This window comes from Centroberyx gerrardi, chromosome 10, assembly GCF_048128805.1.
Source record: "Centroberyx gerrardi isolate f3 chromosome 10, fCenGer3.hap1.cur.20231027, whole genome shotgun sequence".
Taxonomy (NCBI): Eukaryota; Metazoa; Chordata; class Actinopteri; order Beryciformes; family Berycidae; genus Centroberyx; species Centroberyx gerrardi.
In genome coordinates this window covers 18,544,891-18,560,092 of record NC_136006.1, presented here as the reverse complement: position 1 = coordinate 18,560,092, position 15,202 = coordinate 18,544,891, and the positions used below count along the sequence as shown (strand labels likewise).

General features: G+C 40.7%; 2 protein-coding genes across 2 annotated transcripts; one reads left to right on the top strand and one right to left on the bottom strand.

Annotated features, from left to right (window-relative positions):
* Positions 1 to 5,966: 5,966 nt before the first annotated feature.
* On the top strand, positions 5,967 to 8,078 carry LOC139927583 (gastrin-releasing peptide receptor-like). Its single transcript, XM_071919777.2, has 3 exons — positions 5,967 to 6,382; positions 6,732 to 7,083; positions 7,764 to 8,078. Exons 1-3 carry the CDS (start codon positions 5,967 to 5,969, stop codon positions 8,076 to 8,078), a joined length of 1,083 nt encoding a protein of 360 aa, XP_071775878.1.
* Positions 8,079 to 10,669: 2,591 nt separating this feature from the next.
* asb11 (ankyrin repeat and SOCS box containing 11) lies at positions 10,670 to 14,185 on the bottom strand. Its single transcript, XM_071919768.2, has 7 exons — positions 14,060 to 14,185; positions 13,469 to 13,548; positions 13,186 to 13,293; positions 12,835 to 12,985; positions 12,616 to 12,750; positions 11,431 to 11,619; positions 10,670 to 11,306 (listed from the first exon to the last, which is right to left on the bottom strand). The coding sequence occupies exons 1-7, from the start codon at positions 14,154 to 14,156 to the stop codon at positions 11,182 to 11,184; spliced, it is 885 nt and encodes a 294-aa protein (XP_071775869.2). The 5' UTR covers positions 14,157 to 14,185; the 3' UTR covers positions 10,670 to 11,181.
* Positions 14,186 to 15,202: the final 1,017 nt, after the last annotated feature.

The window sequence follows — 15,202 nt, the reverse complement described above, 5'->3', positions numbered from 1 at the left end:
TTTGTGACCCTCGATCACAGTTACTTGCACAGTCTGACAGCAGAAACAGAAAGATATGTCAGTCACAACACCTGTATTGTGTTATATATTATGTTGAAACACAAAATTGCATCACAGACCGAGTTGTGGGCGACAGAAAGTTGGCTTTTTAACATTGGTGCCAACGGTGAGAACCGAGCTATACCCTGCGGAAGTACGGCAGCCATGTTTGTGAAAAGGGCCTATTCACACTTCTGATGTTTATCTCTTAAACCAAAGTGAAGAGAACTAGACAGCTTTGACATTGGTGATGGTGTATTTCCCACTGTGTTCCCAATCAGCATCATCTACAGACCCACAGATCATTATTGTGGCAGAGAAAGCCGACCAATTATAGATTATCAAGACACAAAGAAATAGGTTGAAAGAAAACAGTGTGTGTAAAAAGGTAAGTGTGTGCAACAGCTGCCCAAATGTGTGAATACAAACATGCACTGATGTAGATATGTATGGTGATAAGGTGACAGCAACATTTTGCATAAATACATGTAGAAGAAACGAAACCAAATCTGTGTGATGTTCGAGCCACAGAAACACATGGAAAATGTGCTGACCACCAAAGAGGTAAGAAGACCTGCGCAGATGTATGATCGAGTAGCTGGATAAGATACTGTATAGTAAAAAAGAAAAAAAAAAATTCTAATATTCAAACGGCTTCTCTCCCTCTTTAGGTGGAACTAGATGATTCTACCCAGCCAGCTGTAGTGGATGGAGCCGTGAACACAACTCCTCTTAATGGAGATTTGAGCGAAGAGGACACAACACCAAGCAGAAATGGACTCTGCTGTTGGTTCAGCTGCTCTGTTTCCTCTGACTCTCCCTACTGAAGCTCCTCTGGTTCCTCTGACCCTCCCTACTGAAGCTCCTCTGGTTCCTCTGACCCTCCCTACTGAAGCTCCTGTGGTTCCTCTGACCCTCCCTACTGAAGCTCCTGTGGTTCCTCTGACCCTCCCTACTGATGCTCCTCTGGTTCCTCTGACCCTCCCTACTGAAGCTCCTGTGGTTCCTCTGACCCTCCCTACTGAAGCTCCTCTGGTTCCTCTGACCCTCCCTACTGAAGCTCCTCTGGTTCCTCTGACTCTCCCTACTGAAGCTCCTCTGGTTCCTCTGAGCCTCCCTACTGATGCTCCTCTGGTTCCTCTGACTCTCCCTAGTGAAGCTCCTCTGGTTCCTCTGACCCTCCCTACTGAAGCTCCTCTGGTTCCTCTGACCCTCCCTACTGAAGCTCCTCTGGTTCCTCTGAGCCTCCCTACTGAAGCTCCTGCCATTACTCCAGTACAGGAAGGCTTGACCAACAGCCTGGTCGGCACTGAGGAGAAGGAGGAGGTGCAACAATCCTCTGACACCACATCAGGTAGGAGTTCTTCATCAGGTCCGCTCACATTGTAGCTCATGGCTACTTCCATCAAGATGAACTGAGGCATTGACTGTCCTCTTTTATTTTCAGAGATCAAAAAGACCAAGAAGAAGAAGAACAGAGTCCAACGCTTCTTCCGTTGGCTGTTCCAAACACTCCGAGGAAACAGAGAGGGACTGAAATCCCACTGCAAAAAATAAATTCAATTTTTTTTTCATTCACTGTGAATTGATGCATTGTAAAATTAAGAAATTATCTGTATCATTGCATGATACATATACAGTCAACTCCAGAATTATTGTCACCCTTCATGAAAATGAGCAAAATTTATTGTACAAAATATTTTTTTTATTTTTGTTTTTATTGATCTCAGAATCCAGAAACTGCTTTCATCATTTCCTGTTTCACTGGGATCAAAATATGAGGCTGCACACATGTAAAATCCATTCGTCATCCATCACTTTGTGGAAAATCAAAGAGCTTTCAACTCAGAGGAGACATATAGTAAAATACCACTAAGCACAGTCAGGGCAATAATCAAAAAGTTTTAGAAATCTGGAACAGTTGCAAATTCACCAGGAAGAGGACGCATGTGCATACCGTATTGTCCCCATGAACAGTGAGGAAGATGGTGAGGGAGGCAAAGAGGAACCCGAGGATCACAGTTTCACAACTGCACAGTTCAGTGGAATGCTGAGGTTATCAAGTGTCAAAATCCTCCATGTCTCTTTCAATTATTTTTATTTGAGCAGTTTGACAAAAATGGATATATAATTATATAATGCTCTTTTATAACAGATAAACATAAAGGTACATTGGAAATACATTCTAAAGATATGTATATATGAAAATAGAAATAAACAAATAAGTAAAACAAACAAACAAACAAACAAACAAGACAAACAAACAATAAATAAATAAATAACTAATCCTCCATGTCAACAAGCTCTTTGGAAGGGTTGCAGGAAAGAAGAGTGCAACCCATAAACTGAAGCACCTGAACTTTGCATAGCAATTGAAATTGTGTGTTGTGGTCAGATGAGACCAAAATGGAACTTTTTGGCCATGCACACCATTTTGGTGACAAAAGACGACTGCATACAAGGACAAGCACCGGATGCCCATGGTGAAATATGGTGGAGGATCTTTGATGCTTTGGGGCTGTTTTACTGCTAGTGGTCCAGATCTTGGCATAATGAATTCCACTAAGTATCAGGATATTTTAGCCCAAAACCTGGTTGCCTTTGCCAACATCACAGAAATGGTTGCGGGAGCACAAAATCGCTCTTTTGCCATGGCCATAATTCATGTAATTCATGATCCTTCCTCATATTTCCCACCAATAGATAAATTGTCGCACACACATTGGTTTATGTAACCCCACTTTTATATGCAATTTTAGCACTTATATTTTATTAGTATTTCGCCCCTTGCTGAATCCTATTATGTTACTAATTATTATTGCTTGCATTTATTTGCATTTTTGCACTGTCTTTATAGTTTTATATTATGTACATTACCTTTAATTTTTTTTTTTATCTTATTACCTCTTCTCTTTATTATCTTCTGTACTTATTTTCCTCTGGTACTGTTCTGCCAGTTGCTGCTGTGGCACCCGAATTTCCCCAAGGGGATTAGTAAAGTGATGTCTTATCTTATCTTACCATTATTTTTTTTTCAGCATTTCACTTCAGCGCCACCACCGGTAGATGGCGGTAGAAGCTTACAGTCATAACCAGCTGCTCTCCGTGGTGCTGAACCCGGCGCTGCTGCATCAGACAGCGGTATCACACAAAGCTACAGCGGCCGTTTACATGCCGGAGTAACCCGGTTATTGCCCATGGTCTGGCTGAGGTCTTGTCCGGGTTAAGCTGTTTACATGCAGCTTTGACACCTTGTGATTGAGACTCCCTGTTGCCATGAAATTACCAATCAACAGAATATTCCTGTCACCTACCGGCCACCCGCTCCCTCTTTGACTGAGCAACAGTCTCAGTCTCAACAGGTTACTTTTAATAGGCTACATGGAAGAGAAATGATGATCCCAATAGTAGCCTAAACTGTGGCATCTTTTTGTCGCTCCAGACAAAATACACAATTATATTTTTTATTAGGCTATCATGGACGTCAAGAACGCCAGGCTTTAGTTGCTACATATTGATGCCAACACATGCCATAATACAATTTCATCCAAACCATAGCTCAGGATGAGGGGGTGGTTGCTAGAGTTTACAAAATAAGACTGCAAAGGAAATAATTGCATGTCAGGGGCCTCATTTGTCAAGTCGTGCAGCATTTTGGAGCCTGTTATAAAGCCTCCATCCCGCAGCCTACTGCATACCCCTTGCTAAAATCAATTAAGTTAGGCTATGTTTGAAAAATAAAGTTGGGTCAGAGCCTCCGTGATGATTTTTGAGTGGGAAAATACAGCTTCAGTTTATTCAGTTGTAGACGGTTTCACTTGAATGCAAATGGAATTACAATGTTCCGCTGTTTCACACTGTGATATTAATTTGTTACCATTTTTAATCTTAAAAATCAAGGTAAATCAGGTAACTATAATCTGTAAAAACTATTGATATGAAAAGGAAGTGTAACCTTTTCAAAGACATGCTGGTCTGATTAGACTTTAATTTTTTCAAATGAGATTTTTATGATTAGGTTGAACCAGTGTCCATTGCTGCCTTCCCTTTCTAAGAATGTGAGCTGAGATTATGAGAGGGAAGCTCTGTTTCAATTTTAATTTGAAAATCTTCCCTCCTGTGTTGTTATGAAGAATGAGATAAGACAGGTTGAATGTCATGGAGATTTGAATGTAGAAGCAAAGGTCATCTTTTGAATGTAATTTACAGCAGAACCACGGTACATCTGTAATTAACTTTTTGACCTTTGAGTTGAAAAAGGTTTGGTCAAAAAAGAAAAAAAATTGAATTGAACAAATCCATCCAGTCTATGGCCTTTATTTTGAAGGGCAAAGACATTGTTCCCTAACCATTATTTTGACATGATAACATCAAGAAGACCCGATTTATTACTGTCCCCCTATGGTCGGCAGTCGGGAGAATTGATTATATTTGTCACAGAATGGAGCTACACAACACTTAGGGGTCAAGCCTTTCTTTCAGGCACCATGGCAGGTTTTAATCATATAACATGTTCATGAGGGTTCAAATGCAAGTGGAGTGTAAGCTATTCAACTTTCAGATGACCTATTTTTGGCTTCTCAGTCATATGAATAATCAAATATTAATAATAATAAGCAAATTAATCATATCAGTTTGGGATTAATACTTTTAGAGTTAGCAACCCACTCTGCAATCACTCTCTTCCTTGAAAACATATTAAGAAAAAAAAAAAAAAAGCAATTAAAATAAAGTGGCATGGCAAACAGAACAGTCAGAAAAAATAAAGTGAAAGTGCTCAAGATAATAAAGTCATGCATCTATCATAAAAGCATATTTGCATCTGTCACATCCATTGCCTTGATACTGGAAAACTCAATTTGCATTTATATTAGATGTGTTGGGTCTTGGTGCCATCTGGGTGCATCAGCACATAATATCCCACCAATGATCCATGTCTCAGATATGAGGTGCAGGGACAGTCAGTGGGACATTGCAAAAAATTAAGCACTGTGAACAATACATAGGATGAGGTTTTACTGGAGATTACAAGCATCATTAACGGTGCTTAATTTGAAAGTTTAGGCTGTCATTTCCATGGAGACTAAGGTAAAGGACACTTGCTTTTCAAGTGACCCAGAAAAAGACAATGCCAAAGGCTCACTGGTGAAGGCAACTATATTTATCCTTCCTTCATCATGGGCTGATACATTTTGGTTGGTTTTCAGCTCAGGAAACAATGTTAATGATCTAGGTATTGGCCATAAAGCAGCAGGTTAGATGCAAAGATACAATCAAGTTGTTAATTATATTCACCATCTTGATTTCAGCAGTGGTCAAAATAAGGAAGACCATCCTGTTCACTGCACTAATCTGATTGCAAAAAGTAACTATAATCCATTTACACTGACATGGATGCATAATGGTCTACTTTTGAAAATGAAAGTGATTAGGCTACATGTCACAAGCATATTTAACGATTAGAAAAACACTAAATTGTGCGATAATGAACAATCAAAACGTCCTTTTACGCATTTTAAAATAGTGGTTGATAATGGGTGAGAGTAGCTTTCCATATGTTAAATAGCCTACTTTCAAATTAAGTCTGCAAATTGGAATAAATTGTTAATTTAAATTGCATTGTATGGATTTTGTAGTTGACGTAATCCACAAGTAACTGAAAGTAGTTAGATCACGTTCATTGAGTTGGATGGATTATGCTGTTCTATACATTTTCAAACTGGTCTGCCGATACATTCTCATGTTAAATTTAAAATGATGCATTGGTCATCCTCATCCTAGCTGCTACAGCGCAAGTGACGCACGCAACAGTATAGTTTATAAAGCCAGTCCTCACCAAACGCATCAGACGAGAAGCGGGACAATTATTGTTAACTTAAGAGATTTCAGATTGGTGAAGCCCTTCTGTTTCCTCCAGGCTAATCATTATGTCTCTGGAGGATTCATTCGTTTTCAGTCCCGAGGAGAACAGGCTCTTGGTCTTTAATTTCTCCAGAGTATCTTGGAACTACACAGGAGACCTGCAGGACTATTACATCTGGCTCCCTGGTATCGGGATTGCTGCTGTTTACGGGGTCATCATCCTCATCGGTGTCGTAGGGAATGTGACTTTAATAAAGACGTGTCTCTCCGTCAAGTCCATGCGGACCGTGCCCAACTTGTTCATGTCCAGCCTCGCTCTGGGCGACCTGCTGCTGCTCGTCACCTGCGCCCCGGTGGACGCCAGCCGCTACCTGGTGGACGAGTGGCTCTTCGGCCGGGTGGGATGCAAGCTCATCCCCTTCATCCAGCTCACCTCGGTGGGGGTCTCCGTCTTCACCCTCACAGCTCTCTCCGCTGACCGGTACTTTTCAAACATGTGCCATGCGCAAAAAAATGTGTTGCTTCAGCGTAGTGGTCAGATATTGCTCTCAAAAGTGCATTTTAGTAAATAGATGCTTATTGTTACATATCAAAATATAAGTCCCCATAGGAATATTGCAGTGATACCAAAAGAAATACCATAAAGTATGATAAGGTCACACACTGTAGATCTCTATAGGAATATTCTTGATCGTGATTTTTGCATTTCTATTCGGCAACTGTTATTTAAATTTCACTTGTATCACTAACTCTTTATCCCAGTCTATATTTCAGGTTCATTCTTATTTCAGGCTGCAGTGACGGTCCACAAAGTTCTCTTCTCCGTGTAGGTACAGAGCGATTGTCACCCCCATGGATATCCAGAGGTCCAGCGCTACAGTCAGTATCTGTGTCCGAGCAGCTGCCATCTGGCTGCTGTCCATGACTCTGGCTGTTCCTGAAGCCGTCTTCTCCGACCTGCACACCTTCAGGATCAGCCAGACCAACGAGACGTTTGTGACCTGTGGGCCCTACCCGCATGCCGGCGAGCTGCACCCCAAAATCCACTCCATGGCCTCCTTCCTCATCTTCTACATCATCCCTCTCCTCATCATATCTGTTTACTACTGCTTCATCGCACGCAGTCTGGTCAGGAGCACTTTGGAAATACCTGTGGAGGGACACTTGCATATTAAGAAACAGGTGTGGCAGGCTGTGTGTGTTGTAATGTTTGCACTGTCAGGGTATACACTTCAGTTTAAGCTCATATACTGATTCTACATATACTTTTTTTTTACTTATTTTATTTCCTGACCAGTCTTTACATTCATTCTTCTCACCCCCCCCCCCCCCCCCCATAAGCATACATTAAACAGGACAAAAAGTAATTTCATATAAACTTGAGTATACAGAATATTTTTCATATGTAAATGCAAATGCATCTACTTGATGCCCATCCTTATATATCAACACATATCCCCACTCAAACACATACACACAGCTAAAGTAAAAAAAGAAAATAAAAAAGAAATGAGAGAAAAAGAAAAAAGATGACATAAAAGACAAAAAAGAATAACAACCCTAACCCTAACCTACAGTTTGAGATGTAATTGGTATCAATATCTCAGTTTTATTCTTTCATTCTTAACATTTGGAGGTACAGGAAGCTACAAGATTAACTCAATAGTTATTGCCATTGTTTCTCCAGTTTATTACAGTCATATCTTTTCTTAGACCTACATATGTATTTTCCTATTCATAAATCCCTCCATATATATTCTGCTATTTATTTAGAGATGTTACACATAGTATGTAGATTCTCCTAATGATTGCACAGCCTTGTCTTTTGACTTCTACTCTCTCTCTCTCTCCTGCCCCCTCAGATTGAGTCCAGGAAGCGTCTGTCCAAGACGGTGCTGGTGTTTGTGGGGTTATTTGCTGTCTGCTGGCTCCCCAGTCACGTGATTTACCTGTACCGCTCCTACCACTACAGCCAGGTGGACACGTCGCTCGGCCATTTCATCGCCAGCGTGTGCGCTCGCATCCTGGCCTTCACCAACTCCTGTGTGAACCCCTTTGCCCTCTACCTGATGAGCAAAAGCTTCAACAAACACTTCAACAAGCAGCTCCTGTGCTGCCGCCCCCCAAGTGGGTTGTACAGTCAGAATACTGGAAGTACAAATACAACCTTGGTGTAGAAGTGTCCATCACCCTGTGGGCAGCTTGTATGTTGATGTGTGACTCTGTGAAATATTTTCTGACAATCCTATCCTTACATTGATTCAGACAGGGCATGCGTTTTATTCTGAGTGAGGAGTGATGGTCATATGGACAATAGGTTGTCAAGCCATTTTATGTATGAATTATTATATGTCTCTGCAGTATTTTTCCAGATCATTTTGATTTCTATAAAACACATAAATAGCCTAAATAATGTAGATGCCATTTAATAGGGAAATGGCAGGTGATGCAATGGGGTTCAAAAGGATTGGAAGAAACATTTTACTCTTCCATTAAAACAAAATAATAACTGTTGGGTGATGTATAGGAAAACAGTCCTGACAGATAGCATGTTTTACTCTTTAGCCTGTAATGTAGATCCGTTTTGGTGTAGAAATCAGAGCAAATCAGATGCAAAAATATGAAACATATCACTGTATTTTGTAATCTGAGTCTGGGGAATCTACCCATATCAGTTTGACGTATCAGTCAGGTTTAAGTGGATAAAAATAGGAATTGATTAGCTGTCATCTGCATGTTCCTCTTTGCACATAGATGTTTATTATAATTAGCTATGAAAGAAGATGATGGATGCAGGCAGATGCAGATTGAGCAGAAAGCACCTGTGACAGCTGAGGAAATATATATTCAAACTAAAAAAAAAAAGATATTAAAGACAACTATCATATGTCTCAACGTGAAGATTTTTAAGCAATTATTATTGACCTTATGTAAAAGTAGTTGTGAAATATGTTTAGCATTATCTGATGTCAAACAGCACTGTCAAGTGTCAAAGACTGTGTACCTGTTAAATCTTCTGTTACAGTGTAAAAAGGCTTAACAAACTTTCAAGTGTAGTTAATGAACTCTGTTCTGTTTGTTGGATTTGATTGCTTCTGTGTATGTACAGAATTCAGCAATTATTTTGTTAATCAAGCCAATAGGCTGCTGTTTGATACATTGCTTATTAATTGATTATTAATTATTAATTGCAGAATATTAATTAGTTTCATATTGTTCCCTGTTGATGTGTAATGTACTGTGATATACAGTATTTGCAGTTTAAAAGTGCACTCAACGTATTACCATACTATAAATTGTGCAAATTACAGAGCTGTGGTGTGCTGTGTGTAAATTTCTTGTTTTTTATTGTCTTAAACCTCCACTGGTCTCTTGTGAGTGTTCAAACTGTCAAGACAAAGCAACACCTCTAATAATAGAGAAAGGTAAAGTCTCTTACACACAAGAACATGTGTGGAACATTGTGCACTGCAGGATTGCTAGTACTGACAATGAGGTTATTTTATTAAAACAATTACTATTCTTTTGTAAAAAAAAATAAAAAAAATAAAATCCAATAAATTCTCTGAAAATGGATTAAAATGGATCAAGTAACACTGTCTCTATAATGTCAGTAAAGTCAGGATTGTATTTTGTTTGAAAGGCAGGTGACAATCATCTAAAAAATACCAGAGTTGTATGAACATCATGTGCTGAAGATGTTTGGATGTATTTGTATGTGTAACCCCTTACAGCATTCATCTTTATTAGTGAGTTTTGTGATTGTTACACCTTACATGATTTTTCTTTGAAAAAACTCAAGAGTTTTAAGTGAGTTTATTGGTATCAGGAACAGAGGATAAGAAAGGCAAGTCATTCACCCTGCTGTATTTCTAACATTTCCATGAATGCAATATTTACTCCATTTGTCATCCAGATGGTGTAAACTACTGAATGAAGCTGCAGGTCAATTGGATCATAAAATGAGGATAAATCAGTTTATTCTATTCTAGTCTTGGGATGCAGTTGTAGGACTCAAGGTGTCTTTGTTGTGCCTAAGCGCTCAGCTTCTCCTTGTGTGACTCATACTTGATTCAGATTCAGAGTGAATTTACTGGTTGTCCCCCTCTTGTTCCTGACCCGGTCCCTTGGTGTGAACCCACTGTGAACTGTGCTCTAATAGAAACAGTCAACATCCAGGCTGCTTGATCTAATGTGGCCTTTGCATATGACACCTTCAAATGTCATTTTTGTCATGGTGTAAAGATCAGTGACAATTAGACAACATATGTCTGTCATTAGGAAGTTTTGCTGAAGGCTGCGTTTTTTCCCCTACTGTTTGGGTAAAGAAGTGTCCAGTTAAATCAAACTCAAACAAGACTCATCAAGTTTCTGTGGAGGTGACCTTTTCCAGATCTATTTAGTGTGGCATATGAATAAATTAGCCTTGAGCAACATCAGGTACACACAACTCTTTTTTTTGCCTCTTACCCAATTCCTTAATACTCTCCATTTCTCCTCCTTAATCACATTCTGTGTGTCTGTATTGACAAATGTTATGCAACCAGGGCGTGTTCCTAGAAGATATAACAGGGACACATCAGCTGATTTAAGATAATCATGAAATTGATTTTTATGCTCTTTTTATGCCTATTTGGCTACTGCATGACAATATCAAAGTGTATCACTATAAATGCATTTTGGAATAATGAAAAATACATAAAATGTTTTATTAAAAGTACAAAAATGCAGCACAGATCTAATTTTTTAATGTATTCAAATATATATCACTATAATATGAGATTGACTTGACTCACCAGCCTCTAACTCACCACAATCGTTTCCAAAATATTTTCGTAGAGCAAGTTATAAAAGGCTATTACTGAATTAGTAACCCTAACCACAGTGTCATAGATGTGAAGCACCCTACACAGTTCAGCAGTATTGCAGGTCAAACAGTGACTCTCAGCATCCTGTGTGCCATGCCTCCTAACGGCCTCTAGGGGCAGACAGGCTAACTATGAGTGAGTGAATGAGTGAGTGAATGAATGAATGAATGAATGAATGAATATGTGAGTGAGTTACTTTCTGGATCCATGAGGTGCTTTGCATCTAAAAATAGAGATGACTGACAAAACTCCAATAAATATTTGTCCTAGTCTCAGAGTCTGGACGTCTTTTCCTCACATGCTACACTTTCCCTTGCTGGTGAGTGACAAAGCAAATATGTGAGAGACAAATGAGTGTATGGGGCACACAGGCAAAAACACTGAAGACCACACAAGACAGGATGGAGGAGAGTCACTGGTAGAGGAGGAAGTCCTTGAGACTGTGAGGAAGGAAGAGGCCGGAAGCTCTGTGGAGACGAGTCCGCCCCAGACTGCGGCGAATACAGAACCGACACAGCTGAGACAGAGAGCAGGGGCCTGGACACAGGTGAGAGGGAGAGAGTAGAGTTGTTATACCATCTTCTATAACCTTCCTGAAAATGAATGATGTGATGTGCATGTGCATGTGTGTGTCCATGCCTTCATATTCTACTCAACGTACCTCTTTTCTGCAGCGCGGCCCTCACTGCGCTGTTCGGTGTTGTCAGATCCAGAGGAGTCTTTCCCTCTGCGTTCCTGCAACTCCCATCAGCCCCGAAGTCCATCAGAAGCTCCACTACGTTGGCCCCGCCTCCTCGAACTGCGGCGTGTAAAGGGCTGTCCTGCCCACACCCTAATCCAACATCTGCTCCTGCATGTATAACCCAATCAGAAATGGTTAAGCTCCTGACTCAAGGCAAGACACCAGACTGGCCTGTTGGTCAGCTTCCCCATAAAGTGAAGTGAACATAAACACCAAAATAAACACCAAAATCATCCATGTAGATTTTTTCCTCTGACACTCCATGCTAACAGTTAGTAGCACATACTAGCAAGCGAAAAAATAAGAACTTGTAGCAGCTCTGAAACTAAATGGTAAATAATCTTAAATTATATGCGGATAAGTCTTACAGTTTTTGTGTAGGAGATTAAAAAATGTACACGTAACATAATACAAAACTAAAGTACGGTTCTGAACAGTGAAGGACTACTTTTCCTTTTTCCATAGGAAGTAAGTGTGTAACTTCTGGTAACTTTTTACCACTTACTTTGGATAATGCTAGTCGCCTGCTATCACTTAACATAGTATGCTAAAATGTTAGCATGTAGCACCAGAGCAAATTATCTAGCAGGGACACATGGATGATTTTGGTGTCTGTTATCATCACTTAACAGGAAAATTGACCAACGTGCCAATTTCCCAAAACCTTGATGTATTCATTTAATCTTGTTCAATATATGCCATGTATAATAAATGGGTACACATCAATCAGAAGGAGTTGATAACACAGGGGATTAATTAATACAGGAGACTGTATTTCCTTCAAGATATTGTTGGTGATTACATTACATTACATCATTTAGCACACGCTTTTGTCCAAAGTGACAATAAGCGTGACTGGGGTATCCAATTACTGTATAGCACACAAATAGTCAGAACAAAGTGAAACCAATGAAGAGCAACACTTGCTGATGCTGATCTCATGCAAACTTGAATTTTTAGAAATACTGCTTTTTTACTCCACACTTTTCCTCTGTAAATTTTTATGTTTGAACATGAAAGTAGATGAAAGTACGGCTCCTTGTGAGTTATGACTGTCACTGACTTGTTAGAATACAAAGAGGCTACAGATTCATTCAGTCTAACCTGAGTGTAGCAGCCTCTCCACACAGTCTGTGGTCTGGGCCATGCAGGCAGAATACAGCGGCGTCCCCAGTCCTGGCAGCTCCAGGTCAATATGAGCTCCATAGGACAGCAGCAGCTCCAGACACTCTCTGTGACCTGAAGAAGAAACACCATGAGGGACTTACACCTGTCTCTGCCATCCCACCTCAAATGCAAACACACATGCACACACACACTCACCTTTCTTTGCAGCCTCATGGATGGGTGAAGCCAGGTGGTATGTGGTGTGGATGGTGGGTCTACACTGCAGGATCAGCCTGACACAAGCAGCACGCCCGCTGCTGCAAGCGTTGAAGAGAGGTGTGGCGCCATCTGTCGATACTGCCTCCACCTGTGGAAGGATATGTGAAGAGGCAGAATATAGCTGATGAATCGATGATTTAATGATATTCACACCAAGAGACATAAACTTCTGGCATCAAAGTAATTTCTTATCCATGATTTGTTCACTCGTTTCTCTGCGTCTAGATCAGAAACATCCAAAAGTCCCTAACCCTTCTTTGAATAGAAAAAAGACATTGTCCTCCTTACATTTGCACCATTGTCCAGTAGAAACCTGGCACAGGCATAACGGCCGGCCAGGCAAGCCTCATGGAGAGGAGACACTCTGTCCATGGTCAACATGTCTACATGGAAGCCCTGGAGGGGAGATGATGGAGGGAAAGGCTGTCATGACAGGCTTTCATTTGTATTACATGATACGGTCGTAACCGGTTGGCTTCTGTACAGCCTATGAATATTTGTGTTGTTAGTTGTGTGTGCTGTATGTACATACTGTATCAGGTCAGTTAAAAAGGAGCTTTATTCGCTTTACCTGAGCGACGAGGGTTCTCAGGTTGAGCAGTCGACCCTGGTAGGCTGCTTCATGGAGAGGAGTCCTGTCTGACCAGCAGTCTGAGAGACACAAAGGATAAGATCAGGAAAGTGCCCACGTTCAGAAAGCACACAGATATGCGCATGGCCGACGACTCTTGCTCTCTGCCCATTTTAATGTTAAGCTGACTTTATTTGAAAACACGTTTATCTAGTTTCAGGGTCATCCTAACCCCAAACACTAAACTCTGCAGAACAAGACTGAAATAAGGAAGACTCTGGGCTTTGTTGGCTACTGCAGAGCCCAGTCCATAATCTCTACTATGCACGTTTTTCAGGTCTCAGTCATCTTGATCACAAACATTTAACTTTCTAGAACAAAACAATGAAGGCTCAGGGCTTCGTTGCCCAATGCAAGGAAATTCAGAACTCAAAGCCAAACCACAGTCCCTCAAATTTCTGTACATTTGTTCAAATAATTAACAATAAGAAAGATAATGCAGTTGTATATGTGACTCTTTTTTAACTTCTCTTGTAATACAACTTAACTGAACTGAGTTGCCCAAAGAAGACAAAGCAAAGCAAAGCTTACCAGCCATGAGTGAGTTGCATGCCAGCCCTCCGTAGATGTGGAAGGGCCTCTGCCAAGGTTGAGAACACAGGGGAACCTCTGTTTGAACAACAGCCATGATGAAAACAAAACAACTGCAGATTCCTCCTCAACTTCACAGTGTGTCAGCTCGTCCGGTGGGATACACCGACCTGGGTTCAGCCTCCCACCCCTTCTTATCTGGACCCTTGGCCACCTCCCCCACACTGCTACCTCCCGCCCACCCTTGTCCCAGTCCGAGGTACTGTATGCGCATAACAATGGATGCTAGGGTGGCGCTCCAACAACTTGAAATGAAGCACTCTCTCTCTCTCTCTCACACACACACACACACAGATGCGTACCATACAGTCATAAGCAGAGGAATGCACACTGGCTTGGAAAACTTTCTCAAGCTGGGTGATTTCAGCTTGTCCATTCCTTGTGATGTTCAAATGGAAAAATCAGTTAACTATGGATGTGTTCTACCTCTTGTTGTGAGAAAATATGTTCAGCTACAAGGGGACGTTACCCCCAAAACATCTATATAATTTAAAGACTGTCAGTTTAGAATCTAACGGTTAAGAACGGGTTGCTGATAAAATACATTCTTAACTCTACAACTCTAGATCTACTTTTTACAAGAGTGTATTCTATTGAATTCAGTGAACACATTTAAAAAAATGTCCAAGTGTCCAAAGCAAAACACACAGGTCTTCACTGGTCTCTCCGACCAGTTCCCAGAGTAACTCACACTACACTGCTCCACATATTTCATTGTCCACCATTTACACATGACCTTTAATCCATAATAACACAAACTTGAATTCTCAGTTTTAGTTCTCTCAACATAAACTTGTCTTATGTTGTATGTCAAGGTGAATTCTTGTTTTTTTGCATCATGAAAATCTCCAATACTGACGATGTGCAAATGGAGCCTCATTGTTAGCCTTGAAAAGCCATGCATCCCATCCCTATCACCTCCTGTTTCACAGCTATGTGTTTTGTCTGGCACTCCTGCATTCCAGAGTGCCAGCTCTTTGCAAAACCAGTTCCATCTAATGTCCTTCTGGACACATAATGACTTCGGCTGTAACAGTCAGTAGGCTTCAGAAAGATAAAAGTATCACATGATCCTAGATAACC